A 23,404-nucleotide genomic window follows, 5' to 3' on the forward strand; every position below is an offset into this window, starting at 1 on the left:
GCCAAGTTTGCTTAGCCTCAAGGATTTTGCACATACCATTTCATATTCCTGAAATGCTCTATCCTCAAATGTTTGCATGGATTATTCTTTATACAGGTAAGTCTGTGTTTAAATCTCATATCCCGAGGAAGACAAGACAATCAATCTGAAGTATTCCTCGATCACCTACTTCAATCTCTACCCCAAGGATTTTCTACTACATTATTCCTTTTTATAGTGCTTATCATTAGCTTATATTATCTTAATTATTTCTGTATTTTGTTATTTATCTTGTTTACTTCTATTATATGTAATTGTATCTTTGTAAATGCTTGGTATGTAGGAAGAACTAACAGTTTTTGTTGGGGGGTGGGAATGGAAAAGTGTGAATAAACGAATGTGTTGTACCTTAATGGTATGTACACAGAGGTATGTATATAGTGAACTGTTTTTCAGTTGCTCAGTCATGCAGACTCTTTATGACTCCATGGACTGCAGCACACCAGGATTCCCTGTCCTCCACTATCTCCCGGAGTTTGCTCAAACTCACGTCCATTGAGTTGATGATGCCATCCAACCATCTTGTCCTCTCTTGCTACCTTTTCCTACTCTCAATCTTTCCCAGAATCAGGGTCTTTTCTAATGAGTCAACTCTTCTCTTCCCTTGAATAAAGATTAAGCTACAATAATTTCTGTAGAATATTAGAAGTGAAAATAAGGGTGAGTTAACCCTGATTATTCTGTTTAACTAACTTCAGTGATATTACTTAATATTATATCAATATCATAAGTTTGTCATGGTCAGATTTTGTGGCTGTAAATTATTTTATCTAAAAAGTCATCTAGCTTCTTTTTGATTTATTTACATAGACTATGTATCTTAGTGAATAAAAACAATAAGTTAAATAAAAGATAATATTTACTGATTGCTGTCTGTTTTTGGAGTAATATACGGGTTGCTTTATTGGCTTCCCAGGTGGCTCAGTGGTAACAAATCCACCTGCCAATGCAGGAGGCACAAGTTCAATCCCTTGGTTGGGAAGATCCCTGGGTTGGGAAGATCCCCTGGAGGAGGAAATGGCAACTCACTCCAGTATGCTTGCCTGGATAATCCCATGGACAGAGGAACCTGGCAGGCTACAGTCCATAACATCACAAAGAGCTGGACATGACTAAGCACACACAAATGGCGTACTTTGTATTTTATTTAATACTAACAATCTAATTCATAGGATCATTGTATTAACTTCATTTTTTTTAAAGATGAGGAAATTGAGATTGTGAGAATATATATTTTGTTTAAAGTCACTCATTAAAATGGTGGAGTTTGATTTAAAAATGAACCTGTATTTGTCTGCATTTAATGACTGTGCTCCCCATCCCACCTTTTACTGAGTAACTCCTGCATTCTAGAAACTGTAGTAAGCATTTTTCTTAACTGGTTTACTGGAGTCTAATCTTAGTGAGGTGTAGAAACATTAAGCCCTTTTATCTTTTCTCTCCAATCATTTCAAACATGCTAGAATAAGCCCTCTTTGACACTAGATTGGGAGAAGATTGCTCTGTTTTCCAAGTAATTTCAGGGAGTATAAAGTCCACTCCAGACCAAATCAAATCTTCAGTCTTATATCCTATCTAATTCTCTGTCCCTCTCTGCCTGGGTCAGGCCTTGGTGAGAAACTTGGAATCCAATGTAGAGGTGATGTCATGTATTATTGAATCCTCTGCTTTAGGCCAATCCTTTCTGATTCCTTTTCTCTTCTGATATCGTACTTAGTCACTCAGTCATGTCTGACTCTTTGTGATTCTGTGGACTGTAGCCTGCCAGGTTCCTTTGTCCATGGGATTTTCCAGGCAAGAATACTGGAGTGGGTTGCCAGATCCCCTCCTGGGGATCTTCCATATCCAGGGATCAAACATGTGTCTCCTGTACTCTTTACCACTGAGCCACCTGGAAAGGCATGAATAAAATGGAAAATAGTAGAACCTTTGTTCATTTCACTGGTGGTTATAATAATCCTCTCTTGGCTGTGATGCCCTCAGTGAGATATGTATACAGGCTCTGCCTTTACTGCCTCAGATTCCCTGGTTCTTGGCTCTGTGGATTTCATTCCACAGTCTTGCTAGTGGTATCCCTGCCCCTGGCTGCAGCTTCTAGTTTGGGAAAGCAATAAGGATGGGACACCCCCACAGCTCACCTTTCTTTAGTGATATTTCCCTAACCCATGAGAAACTCATGTTTTCTTTTTTTTTTTTTTTTACCTTATTAAATGGTATGACTGTAGGCAAATCCCAGTTTGACTTTATTTTCCCTGGATAAGTCTCTCTGGAATCTTCTTCTTCCATTCAGATATATCAGGATGGCTTTATTTTCCCTAGGTAAGTCTCTCTGGAGTCTTCTTCTTCCATTCAGATATATCAGGATGGCTTTATTTTCCCTAGGTAAGTCTCTCTGGAGTCTTCTTCTTCCATTCAGATATATCAGGATGTTCAGAAATTGCACCACCTCGGAAATGGCACCCCACTCCAGTACTCTTGCCTGGAAAATCCCATGGACGGTGTAGCCTGGTGGGCTATAGTCCGTGGAGTCGCTAAGAGTCAGACACGACTGAGCGACTTCACTTTCCCTTTTCACTTTCATGCATTGGGGAAGGAAATGGCAACCCACTCCAGTGTTCTTGCCTGGAGAATCCCGGGGACGGGGAGCCTGGTGGGCTGCCATCTATGGGGTCGCACAGAGTCAGACATGACTAAAGTGACTTAGCAGCAGCTTAGCAGCAGCAGATATTTAATGAGGGACTTAACCCTCAGTCTCTATCAGAGTGAATCCCTCTTTCACCAACTGGGTTTCTGCAGGGAACATTCTCCTTCTCTCATTTACTTGTGTTTGTATGAGGGTGTGATGGGGAGAACAGCTGTACTCTCCTAATTATTTTAACTCATTCTTCTGATTATTTTCTTTCAAACTGTTCCTATTCCTTTGCTTTTGTATGCTGATGGTGAGGTGATAGTGACACTTAGTCACTTCTTAATTTCTGAAGGTGATGTCTGGTCTTCTTGGCTACTGTTTTGGAACATTAGGGCATTTGACCCTGACCACTGTTGTCTGCAGCTTTGGTGCCTTAGCTTTAATTCAAAGGAAACTGGAAAAGTTTCAGTCGATGCAGGCATTTTATCTTTCAGTCCTCATAAGAAATTTAGGAGTTACCTCCATTTTATAAGGAGGAAAGTTAGACTAACAGAGATTATATAAGTTGCCCAAAGTCTCACAGATAAAGGTAAGACTGTGATTCAAATTCTGTCAGAGACCAAACACTTTGTTTGCTTGTTATCCATGCACCATACTTCTATCTTCTTGACTGTGATAGAAGTTAAGATGTGTTTACTTTCAACACGGTTAGTGCCAATGCAAATTATCATGGTTAATTATTCTTTTTCCAGGAAAATTCATTGTAGAAACAAATTGCCAGTGTCTGCAAAGGACTCAATTAAAGAAACATTAGCTATACAATCTGATATATTTTCTGGTTCTCACCATTTTTTTTTAACATGTTGTTTTCTTATTAATAATTGCTTCCAGTTCCAAGTCCACATTCCTTATGCTAATATTAATGATGGGTTATGCCAGATATTATGTTTTAAAGCTTCAGTGATTTTCAAATATCATCAAGCCAAGAGTATAAACTACATATGCTTTTGTGTATGTATAGGAATGCATTTGCAGAGGCTTTAAAAATTTTCTCTGTATGCTAATTTTGTTTTCTTCTTAGTTACAGGGATACGGAAAAGAATTTCTACAATATCTCTAACAGATGCTCCTATGCAGACCATTCCAACAAAGAGGACATTGAAGAGGTCTCAGGAATTCTTCAGTGTACTGCTAATGTACTCGGTATAGTAACCATATGTTTATAAGATTGAGAGAGAATGAGTGAGGGGAGGAGAGGAAAGGAAAAGAGTGTTGCAGTTTCACTAAAGAGAGATTTGAAGACTATGGTGAACTGAGACCAGGACCTTGTCTTTAAGTGATTTAATTCCAATACTTCTGATGATGTTTAAATGAAAGTTACCTGCATGCCATTTACTCAGAGATTGGAAAATATAATGTTAAAAACACATTCCAAGTAAACTTTTCTAGATATTCATATGTTAGTATTATTAGCCTCCTGTAATCCATATTTCTCTGACTCTCAGTTGAAACTGGAGATCTTCCTCTTTTCTCAAGGCTTTTGCTTTATTCTTATTATTTATTTCATTATTTCTGGAAAGCCTGGTTGGTGCTGGAGGGTGGTTCACATGTACTCATAGCAGGCTCTGCAACTCAAAGGCAGTGAAGCAGGTCATCCATGGAAGTCCCTGTGTCCTACTTGTTGAGGAGTGTCTATCTTCAAAATACTAATATTTATGATATAAGGCTGTTTTTAGAAGCTCCCACCACAGTAAGGATTACTGTTATACTGCACGGATTCATGGGGCCATAAGGTACCGTAAGTGAGATGCACTATCTTGTGATCTAAAGTTCTTGGTGTGTGAGAGCTACATTTTATTATATGCAAAGTAGATAACATAGCAGGAATCCCTTTTGCTCTAATATCTTACAGAGTTTTTTTGGGGGAAATATACCTCTTTCAGTGTTTTTTTGTGTTGTCTTTTTGTCTTATGACTCAGACAGAAATCCCTGGAGTTGTAGGGAGTGGTAGTGGGGAACAGCAAATCTTAGTGACTGACTCCATATAAAACTCAGAATCACCTCTCTTTCAGAATCAGATTTTGCAGACTAGGGAAAACTTGCTTCCCTTTCTTTCCCTTTAGGGTAAGTGCTTTCCCTGGAGACATCTGAGTCCCTCCTACAAACAGATTTCAAGTGACCTCAGCTCATGAGTTTACCAGAGTTTTCTAAACATATGAGAGGCACACCTAGCTTTAACACTCAAACTGGGACTACAGCTACACACTGACTATGTTTTCTTCCTGGGTAACTTTCTTAAACATAAAATATTACAATAAGAATATGAAACTTTTGTGAGGGAAGCATAGAGTTCTAAGTGGCTTGTCCAAGACAGTATTGGGCAATGAAAAGGAAGGCCAAAGATTTACTTATGTCGATCTTAGTGTAACTGCATGGGTGAAATGCTACCCAGACAAACATTATTATTGGAGAAGATAAGGGTTGAGAGTGGGATGGGGTTGGGTATCACCCAAGAACTGTTTATAGTTTTCTGATTCTGTATTTCCCAGCACTCTCTCATAAGCAATATCAATTACTTTTGATGCATTGTGATTTTTTGAATGAATGGGGTGAGATGGTGTCCCACTATGAGGAATGCATCAGAATCTTGGCCAAGCGATGTTTATTATATTGAAAAAATGTTCTTTACTTGCCAGTTCTAAATGATTGCCTGAACCTCACATCTCCTTTCCTTTCCTTATGTTCCCCACTTTGAGAATTTCTATTAGAGGGAGTAAAAGGTGTACAAGATGAAGAATATGTAAGAATTACTAAAGACTCTTTCTAACTATAACTTGCACATAAATGTACACAATTCCTACAAGAAATTTTAGTTAGATAATTTGTTGCAATAACCACCAGTGTCACCACCAGGTGACACCCAGCTCTGTTGGGGCTTCCTAGGTGGCACTAGTGGTAAAGAACCCGCGCGCCAATGCAGAAAGCATAAGAGACGCAGGCGTGATCCCTGGCCTGGAAGATCTCCTGGAAGGGGGCATGGCAACCCTCTCCAGAATTCTTGCCTGGAGAATCCCACGGACAGAAGAGCCTGGCGGGCTACAGTCCATAGAGTTGCAAAAAGTCAGACGTGACTGAAGCAACTGAGCACACGCACCCAGGTGATACTGTAGGCCTAGCTCAGTTTGGTTGCCTTTCAGAAATTGCCATGAGGTAGATCAAGTTAGTGAGTGAAAACAACATAGGCAGTATGCTGCCTGATGATATTAGGGAAGGAGTAGTTTTTAAATAAGTAAGTATAATTTAGAAGGGGACTGTGTAACAGCGTTGAGATTTTCATTACCATTAGATTTTTCTAAAACAGAGATATTAAGTCTGACTTTTTTCCCCGCAAGCAATGATGGGTAGTTCTTAAAATGTATAAAGCACAATCGGGAGGAGGGAGGAGGGTTCAGGATGGTGAACACATGAGAAATAAAGGAATAAAAAATTAAAAACAAAATGTATAAAGCACAATCTTATAAATGACTGTGACCTGTTCACTAGATGCTGGCATGTGCCTAAACTGTAGCTGTTCTCTTGAATAATGTCCTTTCATTATTCTTGAAATATAGACTAAAAACAAAAATAGCAGCTTTACTAGTCATATTCAATGAAAGCTTTATTTTTAACAAGTGACTGAAGTATGGATTAATCTTGGTTTGCTTAGATCTTACCTTTTTAAAAAAATTACATTTAAAGTCTCTTGTGCAATGATTATGCAAAGGTAAGAACTGATTAACTCATTGGAAAGAAAAACACCATAAAGAAAATGAACCTGTTTTGAGTTGGAGAGTTTAGCATGGAGAAATAGTTTCAACTAAAGAAAAATGTTGTTACCTGGTACTCTTCTCTGTGCATGCCAGAGGACAGTTTTACAAATCTATGATTTATATTTACCAGCTTTGGGTAGTCTGGTTAGAATATTGGTGAGTTGAAATCAGGGGATACATATTTCATTCACTGTCTTAACATATTAGAGAATATAGTAGAGACTGGGGTTTACTTTGTGGCTCAGATGGTAAAGAATCTGCTTGCTAATTCAGGAGACCCAGGTTTGATCCCTGGGTCAGGAAGATCCCCTGGAGAAAGGCATGGCTACACACTCCAGTATTCTTGCCTGGAGAATTCCATGAACAGAGGAGCCTGGCAGGCTACTGTCCATGGGGTTGCAAAGAGTCAGACAGGACTGAGCGACGAATACACACACATGGTGGAGACTAGAATTGTGTTTATTCACTCATATGAATGTTACTTATATTTCACATGTCATGAAAAACATTTAAAGTCATAGGTCAGAAAATATGATCAGAATAGCAAATTTTTTGTCCTTTCAAAATGACCATCTCTATCGACTTGGTATAAACTCTAGTTTGACCATTTACTGGCTCTTCAGGTTAAAGTTTGAGATTAGTGAATGGCATGGGATAAAAAGAGAAACCTGAAGAGAAGGAGAAAGATTGTTACAGAGGACCAGTTATGCCTCTCCCATTCATTTTTCCATTGCTTCTTCCCTAGGACTCCCTGGAAATGTGCACATTCCAGAGTGGTTTATACCCTCAGGAGAAGGCAGTAGCACCCCACTCCAGTACTTTTGCCTGGAAAATCCTATGGATAGAGGAGCCTGGTAGGCTGCAGTCCACGGGGTTGCTAGAGTTGGACAGGACTGAGCGATTTCACTTTCATTTTTCACTTTCATGCATTGGAGAAGGAAATGGCAACCCACTCCAGTGTTCTTGCCTGGAGAATCCCAGGGACGGGGAGCCTGGTGGGCTTCCGTCTATGGGGTCACACAGAGTTGGACACGACTGAAACGATTTAGCAATGGGAAAGAACTATTTCTAGACATCAGCATTTTTGCATTGATTTTCCTTTGGTGACTTAGAAGCTAGTTTTTGTTATATTGTCTCATTATTTATAAATTAGGGATATTACGTACAGACTAGTCCTTATTTTGATACTCTGGTATTCACTGTGATATAATAAAGTCAACTCCTTATTGCCAATTGAAGAAAGTAGGGAAAACCACTAGACCATTCAGGTATGACCTAAATCAAATCCCTTATGATTATACAGTGGAAGTGAGAAATAGATTTAAGGGCCTAGATCTGATAGACTGAGTGCCTGATGAACTATGGAATGAGGTTTGTGACATTTTAAAGGAGGCAGGGATCAAGACCATTCCTATAGAAAAGAAATGCAAAAAAGCAAAATGGCTGTCTGGGGAGGCCTTACAAATAGCTGTGAAAAGAAGAGAAGCGAAAAGCAAAGGAGAAAAGGAAAGATATAAACATCTGAATGCAGAGTTCCAAAGAATAGCAAGAAGAGATAAGAAAGCCTTCTTCAGCGATCAATGCAAAGAAATAGAGGAAAACAACAGAATGGGAAAGACTAGGGATCTCTTCAAGAAAATCAGAGATACCAAAGGAACATTTCATGCAAAGATGAGCTCGATAAAGGACAGAAATGGTATGGATGTAACAGAAGCAGAAGATATTAAGAAGAGATGGCAAGAATACACAGAAGAACTGTATAAAAAAGATTGTCACAACCCAGATAATCACGATGGTGTGATCACTGACCCAGAGCCAGACATCCTGGAATATGAAGTCAAGTGGGCCTTAGAAAGCATCACTACGAACAAAGCTAGTGGAGGTGATGGAATTCCAGTTGAGCTATTTCAAATCCTGAAAGATGATGCTGTGAAAGTGCTGCACTCAATATGCCAGCAAATTTGGAAAACTCAGCAGTGGCCACAGGACTGGAAAAGATCAGTTTTCATTCCAATCCCAAAGAAAGGCAATGCCAAAGAATGCTCAAACTACCGCACAATTGCACTCATCTCACATGCTAGTAAAGTAATGCTTAAAGTTCTCCAAGCCAGGCTTCAGCAATATGTGAACCGTGAACTTCCTGATGTTCAAGCTGGTTTTAGAAAAGGTAGAGGAACCAGAGATCAAATTTCCAACATCCTCTGGATCATGGAAAAAGCAAGAGAGTTCCAGAAAAACATCTATTTCTGCTTTATTGACTATGCTAAAGCCTTTGACTGTGTGGATCACAATAAACTGTGGAAAATTCTGAAAGAGATGGGAATACTAGAACCCCTGATCTGCCTCTTGAGAAATTTGTATGCAGGTCAGGAAGCAACAGTTAGAACTGGACATGGAACAACAGACTGCTTCCAAATAGGAAAAGGAGTACGTCAAGGCTGTATATTGTCACCCTGTTTATTTAACTTATATGCAGAGTACATCATGAGAAACACTGGACTGGAAGAAACACAAGCTGGAAACAAGATTGCCGGGAGAAATATCAATAACCTCAGATATGCATATGACACCACTCTTATGGCAGAAAGTGAAGAGGAACTAAAAAGCCTCTTGATGAAAGTGAAAATGGAGAGTGAAAAAGTTGGCTTAAAGCTCAACATTCAGAAAACGAAGATCATAGCATCCGGTCCCACCACGTCATGGGAAATAGATGGGGAAACAGTGGAAACAGTGTCAGACTTTATTTTTCTGGGCTCCAAAATCACTGCAGATGGTGACTGCAGCCATGAAATTAAAAGACGCTTACTCCTTGGAAGGAAAGTTATGACCAACCTAGATAGCATATTGAAAAGCAGAGACATTACTTTGCCAACAAAGGTTCGTCTAGTCAAGGCTATGGTTTTTCCTGTGGTCATGTATGGATGTGAGAGTTGGACTGTGAAGAAGGCTGAGTGCCGAAGAATTGTTGCTTTTGAACTGTGGTGTTGGAGAAGACTCTTGAGAGTCCCTTGGACTGCAAGGAGATCCAACCAGTCCATTCTGAAGGAGATCAGCCCTGGGATTTCTTTGGAAGGAATGATGCTAAAGCTGAGACACCAGTACTTTGGCCACCTCATGCGAAGAGTTGACTCATTGGAAAAGACCCTGATGCTGGGAGGGATTGGGGGCAGGAGGAGAAGGGGATGACAGAGGATGACATGGCTGTATGGCATCACTGACTCGATGGACATGAGTCTGAGTGAACTCTGGGAGTTGGTGATGGACAGGGAGGCCTGGCATGCTGCGATTCATGGGGTCGCAAAGAGTCGGACACGACTGAGCGACTGATCTGATCTGAAAGAGACTTTAAACTCTGTAAAAAGGATATTTAAAGAGAGATAGTTGTGAACAATGCCCTCCCTACTGGAGGCTTTAAGAAATCGTAAATGTATTGCTTTATTTAGTAAATAATTTGCATACCAAGGTGTATGATTTTATTTGCTTTTCACTAAGTTTGTTTTTGATTGAAGGATAATTACTTTATATTATTGTCTTGGTTTCTGCCATTCATAAACATGAATCAGCCGTAGGTATACATGTTCTCTCCCTCTTCAACCTCCCTCCCACCTCTCACACCATGCCACCTTTCTAGGTTGCCAGAGACCCCAGTTTGAGTTCCTGAGTTGTACAGCAAATTCCCACTGGGTATCTATTTTACGTATGGTAGTGTTTGTTTCCATGCTACTCTCCCCATCTGTTCCACCCTCTCCTTTCCCCTTACCCTGTCCACAAGTCCACATGACTGTGTCTCCATTGTTGCCCTGCAAATAGGTTCATCAGTAGCATCTACCTGGATTCCATATGTATGCATTAATATATCGTGTTTGTTTTTCTGACTTAGTTCACTCTGTATAATAGGTTCTAAGTTCATCCACCTCATTAGAATGGACTCAGATGCATTCCTTTTTATGGCTGAGTAATATTCCATTGTGTTTATATACTATAGCTTCTATATCCTTTCATCTGTCAATGGACATCTAGGTTGCTTCCATGTTCTAGCTATTGCAGATAGTGCTTCAGTGAACATTGGGGTTCATGTGTCTTTTTTGATTTTGCTTTTCTCAGGGTATATGCCCGATAGTGGGATTAATGGGTCATATGATAGTTTTATTCTTAGTTTTTAAAGGAATCTCTATACTGTCTTCCATAGTGGCTGTGCCAATTTACATTCCCACTAACAATGTAGGAGGGTTGCCTTCTCTCCAGACCCTCTCCAGCATTTATTGTTTGCAGATTTTTTGATGATGGCCATTTTGACTGGCGTGAGGTGATACCTCATTATAGTCTTTTTTTTTTAAATATAAATTTATTTATTTTAATTGGAGGTTAATTACTTTACAATATTGTATTGGTTTTGCCATACATCAACATGAATCCGCCACGGGTGTACACATGTTCCCCATCCTGAACCCACCTCCCACCTCCCTCCCCATACCATTATAGTTTTGATTTAAATTTCTCTAATAATGAACAATGATGAGCATCTTTTGATATGTTTATTAGCCATCTGTATATCTTCTTTGGAGAGATGTCTGTTTAGGTCTTCTGTGCCCTTTTTGATCGGATTGTTTGTCTGGTATTGAGTTGCATGCTGCTGCTGCTGCTAAGTCACTTCAGTCGTATCCAACTCTGTGCGACCCCATAGACGGCAGCCCACCAGGCTCCCCCATCCCTGGGATTCTCCATTTCCTTCTCCAATGCATGAAAGTGAAGTCGCTCAGTTGTGTCTGACTCTTCACGACCCAATTGACTGCAGCCCACCATGAACTACTTCTATATTTTGGAGATTAATGCTTTGTCAGTTATTTCATTTGCTATTATTCTCTACCATTCTTATTGTCTTTTGCCTTTCTCCCATTGTCTTTTCACCTTGTTTATAGTTTCCATGACTCTGCCAAAGCTTTTAAGTTTAATTAGGTCCCACTTATTTATTTTTGTTTTTATTTCCATTACTGTAGGAGATGGGTCATAGAGGCTCTTGCTGTGATTTATATCATAGAGTATTTTGCCCATATTTTCCTCTAAGAGTTTTTTAGTTTCTAGTCTTACATTTAGGTCTTTAATCCATTTTGAGTTTATTTTTCTCTTTGGTGTTAAAAAGTGTTCTAATTTCATTCTTTTACCACATAGCTGTACAGTTTTCCCAGCACCACATATTGAGATAATCTTTTCTTCATTGTATATTATTGCTTCTTTTGTTAAAGATAAGTTTCCCATAGGTATGTGGGTTTATCTGTGGGTTTTCCATCTTGTTTCATTGGTCTGTATTTCTGTTTTTGTGCCAGTATCATATTGTCTTGATGACTGTAGCTTTGTAGTGTAGTCTGAAGTCAAAGAATGATTCTTCCATTTCCATCCTTCTTTCTCAAGATTGCTTTGGCTATTCATGGTCTTTTGTTTTTCCATACAAATCGTGAAATGTTTTGTTCTAGTTCTGTGAAAAATGCCATTTGTAATTTGATAGAGATTGCATTGAATTTATAGGTTGCATTGGGTAGTATCATCATTTTCATAATATTACTTCTTCCAACCCAGGAACATGGAATATCTCTCCATCTGTTTATGTCACCTTTGATTTCTTTCATCAGTGTCATAGTTTTCTGTGTACAGCTTTTGTCTCCTTATGTAGGTTTATTCCTAGATATTTTATTCTTTTTGCACAATGATAAATAGGATTGACTCCTTAATTTCTCTTTCTGATTTTTGTTGTTAGTGTATAGGAATGCAAGTGATTTCTGTGTATTGATTTTGTATCCTGAGACTTTACTAAATTCACTGATTGGTGAAGTGAGTAAAGTTGCTCAGTCGTGTCTGACTCTTTGTGACCACATGGACTGTAGCCTACCACGCTCTTCTGTCTATGGAATTCTCTCGGCAAGAATACTGGAGTAGGTAGCCTTTCCCTTCTCCAGGGGATCTTCCCAGTCCAGGGATCGAACCTAGTTCTCCCACTTTCCAGGTAGATTCTTTACCATTTGAACCACCAGAGAAGCCCAAGAATACTAGAGTGGGGGGGATCTTCCCAATTGAGTGATCAAACTGGGGTCTCCTGCATTGCAGGTGAATTCTTCACCAGCTGAGCTACCAGAGAGGCCCTAAAATTAGCTTTGGTAGTTTTCTGACAGTATCTTCACAGTTTTCTATATATAGTATCATGTAGTCTGTAAACAGAGTTTTTCTTCTTTTCCAATATGGATTCCTTTTATTTCTTTTTCTTCTCTGATTGCCTCAGCTGGTAGTTCTGATTGAGATGATCATGTGTTTTTATCTTTTAATTTGTTAATATGGTGTATCACAGTGATTGATTTGCATATACTGAAGAATCCTTGCATCCCTGGGATAAACCCAACTTCATAATAGTGTAAGATCTTTTTAAGGTGTTGTTGAGTTCTGTTTGCTAGAATTTGGTTGAGAACTTTTGCATTTCTGTTCATCAGTAATACTGACCTGTAATTTTGTGTGGGTGTGATATCTTTGTCTGTTTTTGGTATCAGGGTGATGGTGTCTTCATAGAATGAGTTTGGAAGTGTTCCTTTCTCTCCAATTCTCAGGAGAGTTTCAGAAGCCTAGGCATTAACTCGTCTCAAAGTGTTTGATAGAATTCACCTGTGAAGCCATCTGGGCTTTTTTTTTTTTTTTTTTTTTTGTGGGAGGCAGATTTTTCATTATAGTTTTGACTTCAGTGCTTGTAATTGGCCTGTTCATAGTTTCTATTTCTTCCTGGTTCAGTCTTGGAAGGTTGAACTTTTCTAAGAAGCTGTCCATTTCTTCCAGATTGTCCATTTTATTGGCATATAGTTGCTTGTAATAGTCTCTTTTGATCCTTTATATTTCTGCATTTTCTGTTGTAACCTCACCTATTTCATCTAATTTTGTTGATTTGTTTCCTCTCCCTTTTTTAATGATAAGTCTGGCTAATGGTTTGTCAATTTTATATATCGTCTTAAAAAGCCAGCTTTTAGTTTTATTAATCTTAATTGTTTCCTTCATTCATTTTTCATTTATTTCAGCTCTAATCTTTATGATTTATTTCCTTCTACTAACTTTGGGGATTTTTTATTCTTTTCCCAGTTGTTTTAGGTGTAAAGTTAGGTTCTGTGTTTGATATTTTTCTTATTTCCTGAGGTAAAATTGTATTTCTATAAGTTTCCCTCTTAAAACTGCTTTTTTTTTTTTGTATCCCTTAGGTTTTGAGTCATCATGTTTCTTTGTCATTTGTTTCTAATATTTTTTTGATTTTCCTTTTTATTTCTTCAGTAACCTGTTCATTATTTTGAAGCATATTGTTTAATCTCCATGTGTTTTTGTTTGTTTTGCAGTTTTTTTAATCCTGTAATTGATATCTAGTCTCATAATATTGTGGTCTGAATAGATGCTTGTTATGATTTCAATTTTCTTAAATTTAATGAGGCTTGATTTGTGACCCAAGAAGTGGTCTATTCTGGAGAATGTTCCATTTTCATTTGAGAAGAGTGTATTCTTCATTTGGGTGGAATGTCCTGAAGTATCAGTGAGGTTCGTCTGTTATAGTGTGATGTTTAAGGCTTGTATGTCATTAATTTTCTGTTTTGATGATCTGTCCATTGGTGCAAGTGGGGTGTTAAAGTCCCCTGCTATTGTGTTACTGTCAATTTCCCCTTTTATGCTGTTAGTGTTTGCCTTATATGTCAAGGTGCTCCTATATTGAGTGCATAAATATTTATAATTGTTATATCTTCTTGGGTTTATCTCTTGATCAGTATGTAGTGTTCTTCCTTATCTCTTATAGTATTCTTTATTTTAAGGTCTATTTTATCCAATATGAGAATTACTACTCTGGCTTTCTTTTGATTTCCATGTGCATGGAGTATCTCTTTCCATCCTCTCACCTTCAGTCTGTTTGTGTCTCTAGGTCTGAAATGAGTCTCTTTAGACAGCATATATATGGGTTTTGTTTTTATATCAATTCAGCCAATCTGTGTCTTTTGGTTGGAGTGTTTAATCAGTTTTTTGTTATTGTTGTTCAGTCATGTCTGACTCTTTGTGACCCCATGTACTGCGGCATGCCAGGCCTCCTTTCCCTCATCATCTCCTGGAGTTTGCCCAAGTTCATGTTCATTGCATTGGTGATGCTGTCAAGCCATCTAATCCTCTGATGCCCTCTTTTCCTTCTGCCCTCAATCTTTCCCAGCATCAGGGACTTTTCCAATGAGTCAGCTGTTTACATCAGGTGACCAAAATACCAGAGCTACAGCTTTAGCATCAGTCCTTCCAGCGAATATCCAGGGTTGATCTCCCTTAAGATTGACTGGTTTGATCTTCTATCCAAGGGACTTTCAGGAGTCTTCTCCAGCACTACAGTTAGAAGACATCAATTCTTTGGTATTCTGCCTTCTTTATGGTCCAGCTCTCACAACCACATATGACCACTGGGAAGACCATAGCCTTGACTATATGGACCTTTGTCAGCAGAGTAATGTCTCTGCTTTTCAACACACTGTCTAGGTTTGTCATCACTTTCCTTCCAAGAAGCAGTCATCATCTAATTTCGTGGCTGCAGTCACTGTCCACAGTGATTTTGGAGCCCAAGAAGAGGAAATCGGACACTACTTCCACCTTTCCCCTTCTGTTTGCCATGCAGGAATGGGACTGTATGCCATGATCTTAGTTTTTTTAATATTTAGTTTTTTTTTTTTTTTTTTTTATTGCCATACCTCATTTTACTGTGCTTTGCTTTAGTGAGCTTTATAGATACATGTTTTTTTTTTCCTTGTTAATTTTCTGTTTAGTTGATCTATCCATAAGTGTGAGTGGGGTATTAAAGTCTCCCACTATTATTGTGTTATTGTTAATTTCTCCTTTCATACTTGTTAGGATTTGTCTTACATACTGCGGTGCTCCCATGTTGGGTGGATATATATTTATAATTGTTATATCTTCTTCTTGGATTGATCCTTTGATCATTATGTAGTGACCTTCTTTGTCTCTTTTCACAGCCTTTGTTTTAAAGTCTAATTTATCTGATACGAGTATTGTGACTCCTGCTTTCTTTTGGTCCCAATTTGCATGGAAAATCTTTTTCCAGCCCTTCACTTTCAGTCTGTATGTGTCCCCTGTTTTGAGGTGGGTCTCTTGTAGACAACATATGTAGGGGTCTTGTTTTTGTATCCATTCAGCCAGTCTTTGTCCTTTGGTTGGGGCATTCAACCCATTTACGTTTAAGGTAATTACTAATAAATATGATCCTGTTGCCATTTACTTTATTGTTTTGGGTTCGAGTTTATACACCATTTTTGTGTTTCCTGTCTAGAGAATATCCTTTAGTATTTGTTGGAGAGCTGGTTTGGTGGTGCAGAATTCTCTCAGCTTTTGCTTGTCTGAAAAGCTTTTGATTTCTCCTTCATACTTGAATGAGATCCTTGCTGGGTACAATAATCTGGGCTGTAGGTTATTTTCTTTCATCATTTTAAGTATGTCTTGCCATTCCCTCCTGGCTTGAAGAGTTTCTATTGAAAGATCAGCTGTTATCCTTATGGGAATTCCCTTGTGTGTTATTTGTTGTTTTTCCCTTGCTGCTTTTAATATTTGTTCTTTGTGTTTGATCTTTGTTAATTTGATTAATATGTGTCTTGGGGTGTTTCGCCTTGGGTTTATCCTGTTTGGGACTCTCTGGGTTTCTTGGACTTGGGTGATTATTTCCTTCCCCATTTTAGGGAAGTTTTCAACTATTATCTCCTCAAGTATTTTCTCATGGTCTTTCTTTTTGTCTTCTTCTTCTGGAACCCCTATGATTCGAATGTTGTAGCGTTTAATATTGTCCTGGAGGTCTCTGAGATTGTCCTCATTTCTTTTAATTCGTTTTTCTTTTATCCTCTCTGATTCATTTATTTCTACCATTCTATCTTCTAATTCACTAATCCTATCTTCTGCCTCTGTTATTCTACTATTTGTTGGCTCCAGAGTGTTTTTAATTTCATTTATTGCATTATTCATTATATATTGACTCTTTTTTATTTCTTCTAGGTCCTTGTTAAACCTTTCTTGCATCTTCTCAATCCTTGTCTCCAGGCTATTTATCTGTGATTCCATTTTAATTTCAAGATTTTGGATCAATTTCACTATCATTATTTGGAATTCTTTATCAGGTAGATTCCCTATCTCTTCCTCTTTTGTTTGGTTTGGTGGGCATTTATCCTGTTCCTTTATCTGCTGGGTATTCCTGTCTCTTCATCTTGTTTAAATTGCTGAGTTTGGGAGTCCTTTCTGTATTCTGGCAGTTTGTGGAGTTCTCTTTATTGTGGCGTTTCCTCACTGTGTGTGGGTATGTAGAGGTGGCTTGTCAAGGTTTCCTGGTTAGGGAAGCTTGTGTCGGTGTTCTGGTGGGTGGAGCTGTATTTCTTCTCTTTGTTCAGTCGCGCTATGGGGAGGGAGGGAGGGATGCTGCAAACAAATGACACTGGCGTGCGCTCGCAGTGCCTCAGCCACACTGGGTCTGCCCCCACTCACGGCGCGTGTAGCCTCCCTGCCCACACTGCTCAGGCTCTAGGTTGTTCCGCCAGGAACAATCCGAGGCTGGCCCTGGGTTGCATGCATCTCCCAGGTCCAAGCCGCTCAGGTTCAGGCACTCAGGTAGTCCTCAGAGGCGCAGACTCAGTTGGGGCTGCGTTTTGTGCTCTTCCCAGGTCCGAGCAGCTCAGGTGATGAGGTCTTTGGCGAGCGCCAATGCTGCGACTTATCGCCTCCCCGCCACTTGGTTATCTGGGTGTAAAACCGGCACACCTTCTCAGGCAGATGTTGACCGTCCAGACCCCCAATAAGTTTTAGTTAGCAAAGAAGCCAGTTTTATAGATAATGTCTCTCTGGGGCTGCGATTGCCCCCTTCCGGCTCTGGCTGCCTGTCACCGGAGGGGGAAGGTTTGCAGCCGGCTACCTCTGTTTAGTCCTTTGTTCCGTGCGCGGGCTGGCGGTGTCTTAGGTTAGGGCTGGCTTTTCGCATGGTAGATATCCCACAGTCTGGTTTGCTAGCCCAAATTATTTCGCTCAGATAGTGCTCAGGGTATTCAGGCCAGATTCTTACTCTCAGCGATGCAGCCCGCGCCGCGCCTCCCTGCCCAGCCCCCGCTTGCTAATGGCGGATGCAGGCGTCTGCGCTGCTTCTCCGCTGGAGGAGTTACCGTAGGGCTTGCAATCTGCGAGTTTTAATTGTTTATTTATTTTTTCTCCCTGTTATGTTGTCCTCTGTGCTTCCAAAGCTCGGCAGCGATTAGGCAGTGAGAAAGTTTCCTGGTGTTTGGAAACTTCTCTCTTTTAAGACTCCCTTCCCGGGACGGAACTCCGTCCCTCCCTCTTTTGTCTCTTTTATTGTCTTTAATATTTTTTCCTACCTCCTTTCGAGGAGTTGGGTTGCTTTTCTGGGTGCCTGATGTCCTCTGCCGGCATTCAGAAGTTGTTTTGTGGAATTTACTCGACGTTTAAATGCTCTTTTGATGAATTTGTGGGGGAGAAAGTGTTTTCCCCGTCCTACTCCTCCGCCATCTTGGCGCCTTCCCCCTAATATTTAGTTTTAAGCCGGCTCTTTCACTCCCCTCCTTCACCCTCATCAAGAGGCTCTTTAGTTCCTCTTCACTTTCTGCCATTACAGTAGTATCATCCACTTATCTGAGGTTGTTGATGTTTCTTCCACCTATCTTGATTCCAGCTTGTAACTCATCCAGCCCAGCATTTCTGGTTATGTGGTCAGTGTATAGGTTAAACAAACAGGGTGACAGAAGACAGCTCTGTTGTACTCTTTTCTCAATCCTGAACCAGTCAGTTGTTCCATACAGGGTTCTGACTGTTGGTTCTTGACCCACATACAGATCTCTCAGAAGACAAGTAAGATGGTCTGGTATTTCTGTCTCTCTAAGATCTTTCCACAGTTTGTCATGATCCATGCAAAGGCTTTACTGTAGTCGATGAAACAGAGATAGATGTTTTTCTGAAATTCCCTTGCTTTCTCTATAATCCAGCGAATGTTGGCAATTTGATCTCTAGTTCCTCTTCCTTTTCTAAACCAGCTTGGACATCTGGAAATTCTTGGTTTACATAATGCTGAAGCCTAGCATGCAAGATTTTAATCATGACCTTATTAGCATGGGAGATGAGTGCAGTTGTCTGATGGTTAGCACATTCTTTGGTACTATCCTTCTTGGAAACTGGGATGAGGATTGATCTCTTTCAATCCTGTGGCCACTGCTGAGTCTTCCAGATTTGCTGACATAATGATTGCAAAACTTTGATGGCATCATCTTTTAGGGATTTGAATAGTTTTGCTGGGATTTCATTGCAGCCACTAGCTTTATTAACAGTAGTGCTTCTTAAGGCCTGTTTGAGTTCACACTTCAGAATGTCTGGCTCTGGGTGACTAAATTAATCAGTTTACATTTTAAGAAATTATCGATACATATGCTTCTGTTGGCATGTTCTTAATAGTTTGGGGTTTATTTTTGTAGATCTTTTCCTTCTCTTGTGTTTCTTGCCTATAGAATTCCCTTTAACATTTGTTGTAAAGCTGGTTTGGTGGTGCTAAATTCTAACTTTTGCTTGTCTGTAAAGCTTTTGTTTTCTCCACCAATTTTGAATGAGATCCTTGCCAGTTAGAGTAATCTTGGATGCAGATTTTTCCTTTTCAGTACTTTAAATACATCTTGCTATTCCCTTCTGGCCTTCAGAGTTTCTGCTGAAAGATCGGCTGTTAATCACATGGAGTTTCCCTTGTTTGTTGCTTTTCTCATGCTTCTTTTAGTATTCTTTCTTTTTGTTTAATCTTAGTTTGATTAGTATGTGCCTTGGAGTGTTTCTTTTTGGGTTTATCCTATATGGGACTCTTTGTGCCTCTTGGATTTGATTGACTAGTTCCTTTTCCATGTTAGGGAAGTTTTTGACTATAATCTCTTCAAGAATTTGTTCATACCCTTTCGTTTTCTCTTCTTTTCCTGGGACCCCTATAATTTGAATGTGATTCAATTTAACATTGTTCCAGAGGTTTCTGAGACTATCTTCTTTTCATTTTCTTTCATTTATTTTGCTCTTCAGCAGTTCTATCTGCCATTTTGTCTTCCAGCTCACTTTTTCATTTTTCTGCCTCAGTTATTCTGGTATTGATTCCTTCTAGAGTATTTTTAATTTTAGTAATTGTGTTGTTCACCTGTTTATTCTTGATTTCTTTTCTTTTCTTGTTAAATATGTTGATTCTTGCATTTTCTCCATTCTGTTTTCAAAGTTTTGGATCATCTTTGCTATCTTTACTCTGAATTCTTTATCAGGTAGTTTACCTTTTTCCTCTTCATTTATTTGGTCTTGTGAGTTTTTACCTTGTTCTTTCTTCTGCAAAATATTTCTCTTTCTTTTCATTTTTTAAGTTATTGTGTTTGAGGTCTCCTTTTTCCAGTCTTTAGGGTCACATTCCTTATTACCTTCGGTTTCTGCCTTCAGTGGGCGAGGTTCGTCCAGTGGTTTGTGTAGATTTCGTGTTGGGAGGGTCTTGTGCCTGTGTTCCTGTGGGAGAAGTTGAGGGTTTTTTTTTCCCCCTCTGACGGGCAGGGGTGTGTGAGTGCTATGTTTTGATGTCTTTGGGAAGCCTTTCTGAGGATGATTGGCTTTGTGTTTCTGTGTTGTTTGTTGTTTGGGTGAAGGGTCCTGCACTGGGTGTTGCCAGCAGGGGAGTGATTCTCGGTCTTGGATACATGTGGAGGCCTTTGCGGTAGTTCTCACTAATTAATACTCCCTGGGGTCAAGAGTTCTCTGGCAGTCTAGTGTCCTGGACTAAGCGCTCCTACTCCAAAGGCTTAGGCCTGATATCTGATATCTTCCCAATAGCTGTACAAGATGCAGATTAAATCCACATGATTAATTAGGCAGACTCTGTGTCTATGGAATATATAAAAGGACAATGAGAGTTCCCACAAAAGAAAACATACTACCTCTGGCAGCTGTGGACATTGGAGGCAAAAACATGCAGAAGTAGGGCCAGATTAGAGTCTAAGCTGTCTCTACAATAGGTCAAGAGACAGGCCAGTATTGAAGGACATTCTAGGGAGGCAGAGGGGGGCTGTGACTCATAGGGAGGGAAAGGACGCTGACAGCTGAGATAAGAGAAAAACATGTATTATTATTATTACAAAAGCCATTTGTTATGGCATTAAAGGGGATTAAAACAAACATACAAAAACACAAAACAAAACAAGAAACAAAAGCAAACCAGGACAAATAGTAAACACAAAATCAGACAAATAGGAACAAAACCAAGGAGCATAAACACATACCCATACACATACACGAGCAAAACCAAAGCAGTTCAAAGAAAAGAACGTACAAGACAGTGACCTGGTGAGCAAAGAAAACCAAAAATGATATTGCCCAATTAAAGACAAAACTAACTAAAGCATAAACCAGAAAATGAAACTAATGCAGAGTGCCAGCTAGGGAATAAAGCAGAGAAAACTAAATACAAACATGGTGGGAAAAAAAGAGAAAATCAAGAATAGAAAAAAATAGAAAAACAAAGTTAAATAGAAGTACTTATAAAAGATTTATATGTGTTACAGAATAACTACAGCAAGAAAAGAACAATAAGAAAAACAAAAAACCAAAACCAACCAAACAAAAAGTTTTAAAAAGACAGAACTGCCCCCCACCCCCACCAACAGGACCTTAAAAAGACAACACAGCAGTAAAAATATATAAGGACATAAAAAGTGTAATTAAAAAACTTTCAAAAGCTTAAATAGAGTTCATAGTAGTAATAAAATCAATAAGCGCAGCATCAGAGGGAAAAAAATTCAGAACAAATCAAAATATAAACATAATAATAAATGTTTTTCTCGTATCTGAGCTGTCAGTGTCCTCTACCTCACCCTGAGTCACAGTCCACCTTCACCTTCCTAGGATGTCCTCCAGTATGGGCCTAGTCTCTTGACCTATTGTGGGGACAGCTTAGACTCTAATCTGGCCCTACTCTTGCATATTTTTGCCTCCAGTGTCCACAGCTGCCAGAGTTAGTGTGTTTTCTTTTGTGGCAACTCTCATTGTTCTTTTATATATTCCATAGACACTCTGCCTAAATTAATCATGTGGATTTAATCTGCATCTTGTACAGGTTTGGGGAAGATTTTCAGCCCTCCTCCTCAGCCACACTGTCCCTGGGTTTCAATTGTGGTTTTATCCCCACCTCTGCATGTGGGTCATCCACACGAGTTTGCTCCTGAGGCTTCCCTGGAGGACTTGGGTCTGCCCTAGTGAGGGCTGGATGTGGAGGTGAAGCAGCTGCTTGGATCACAGAGACTCTGGCAGCACCACGTATGCAGGGGAGCCAGTGGCCAAGGCAGCATGAGATATGGTACTCTTAGGGTTTTTTCTAGCCTCTGGCAGCTCTGTCTCAGTGGGATTGAGCAGGGAGGTGGCACAGCTGCTTGGATCATGGGCACCCTCACAGTGCCAGGTACACAGGGGAGCCGGTGGCCATTGGTATAGGAGATACTGTGTTATTAGGATTTTTTCTAGCCTCTGGCAGCTCTGCCCCACTGAAGACTGAGTGTGGAGTTGTATTGCCGCTTGGATTGCAGGATGGACTCTGGTGGCATCAAGTGTGCAGGTATGCTGGCCGCCTCAGGTGCAGAAGGTATGGGACTATTAGAACCTTTTTCTAGCTTCTGGCAGCTGGTGTTCAAATGACCTCTCTGGTGGGAGTCCTTCTCTATTGCTTGGTGCATCAGGCATTTAAAAGGCTACCCTCTCTGATGTCTTTCTCTCTTAGTCAGCTGCCAGTTCTGGAGTTATGTGGGGAGAGAGGCTACAGTGATGGCTCTGCCCCCTTGTGTGAGTCAGCAGTATCACCTTGCCCCCAGGGCTGCTCAGTTTTCCTCCAAAGGCATTCCCCAGTGCAGTCTCCTCCCTCATGTCCCTTTGGGCCATCTTTCCACAGTCAACAGTAGACTTCACCCTGGGATTGCTCTCCAATCCATATAGTCCAGCTCCTAGCCACTGTGCATTCCAGGGGACTTATGTTCCTGTCCAGAGTATGTAGGGCTGCACCAGGGATAGTCTTTGTGGTTCTCCATTCTGACTGTCACAGATCAGCTGCTTTACTTTCCAACAGCCTCAAATGCTTCTCCTCTGTCCCAAACAGTTGCCCCAATGTGGGGATCTGACCCCTGCTTCAGCTCCCTCACCTCGGGGTGCAGGTCCAGTCCTGCTCACTCTCCTCTTTTTCCCTTCCTTCCTTAGTCCTGCCAAGTTTTGCATTGATCTGTATATTCCTTACGTATGTTCAGGGACTCCTGCCCACTCTCAGTGTTGTTTTGAGAGATCTTCTGCATCTTAAGGTGTATTCCTGGTGCACTGTGGAAGGAGATGTACTCCACATCCACCTACTCCTTTGCCATCCTGTCTCTCCCTGATCTTCTAATTTTAGTTGTCTGAAAAATGTAAACCTTTCCAGCCATGATGTGCGTTTTTTAGCTCAAATTAAGTATCAAATATGTTTATAGCATTATGAGGTACAACACTGAGTATTTTCTTGAAAATTTTAACAGTTGATTGGTATAATGAAGTGTCTGTGATGAAACATTAAAGGATCTGTACCGTACTTTATGCTGAAATGTCGTCACCTGATCCTATATCTTGGATTTGGGTAGTGTTGAGGAAAGGAAGACAAAATTGAATAGGGAGACTTAAGGGAGAAGGATAATTTAGCTCCCTTTGTGTAGTACACTTTAAAATAAAGGAGGATTGTGAGGATTTCAGAGAAGGAAATGGCAACCCACTCTAGTATTCTTGCTTGAAGAATCCATGGACAGAGGAGCCTGGTGGGCTGCAGTTCACGGGGTTACAAAGATTGGTATGCAACTTGGAGATGAAACAACAGCAACAA

General features: G+C 40.0%; 1 protein-coding gene across 2 annotated transcripts in view; it reads left to right on the forward strand.

The window, feature by feature from the left end:
- Positions 1–23,404, forward strand: part of GUCY1A2 (guanylate cyclase 1 soluble subunit alpha 2) — a 600,412-nt gene that overhangs the window by 162,421 nt on the left and 414,587 nt on the right. For both annotated transcript variants that reach the window (XM_061440208.1, XM_061440207.1), the window contains one exon: positions 3,750–3,871. In XM_061440208.1, the coding sequence (XP_061296192.1) occupies positions 3,750–3,871 (122 nt within the window). The remainder of the gene's footprint in view (positions 1–3,749; positions 3,872–23,404) is intronic.

The sequence above is a fragment of the Bos javanicus genome, chromosome 15 (assembly GCF_032452875.1).
Source record: "Bos javanicus breed banteng chromosome 15, ARS-OSU_banteng_1.0, whole genome shotgun sequence".
Taxonomy (NCBI): domain Eukaryota; kingdom Metazoa; phylum Chordata; class Mammalia; order Artiodactyla; family Bovidae; genus Bos; species Bos javanicus.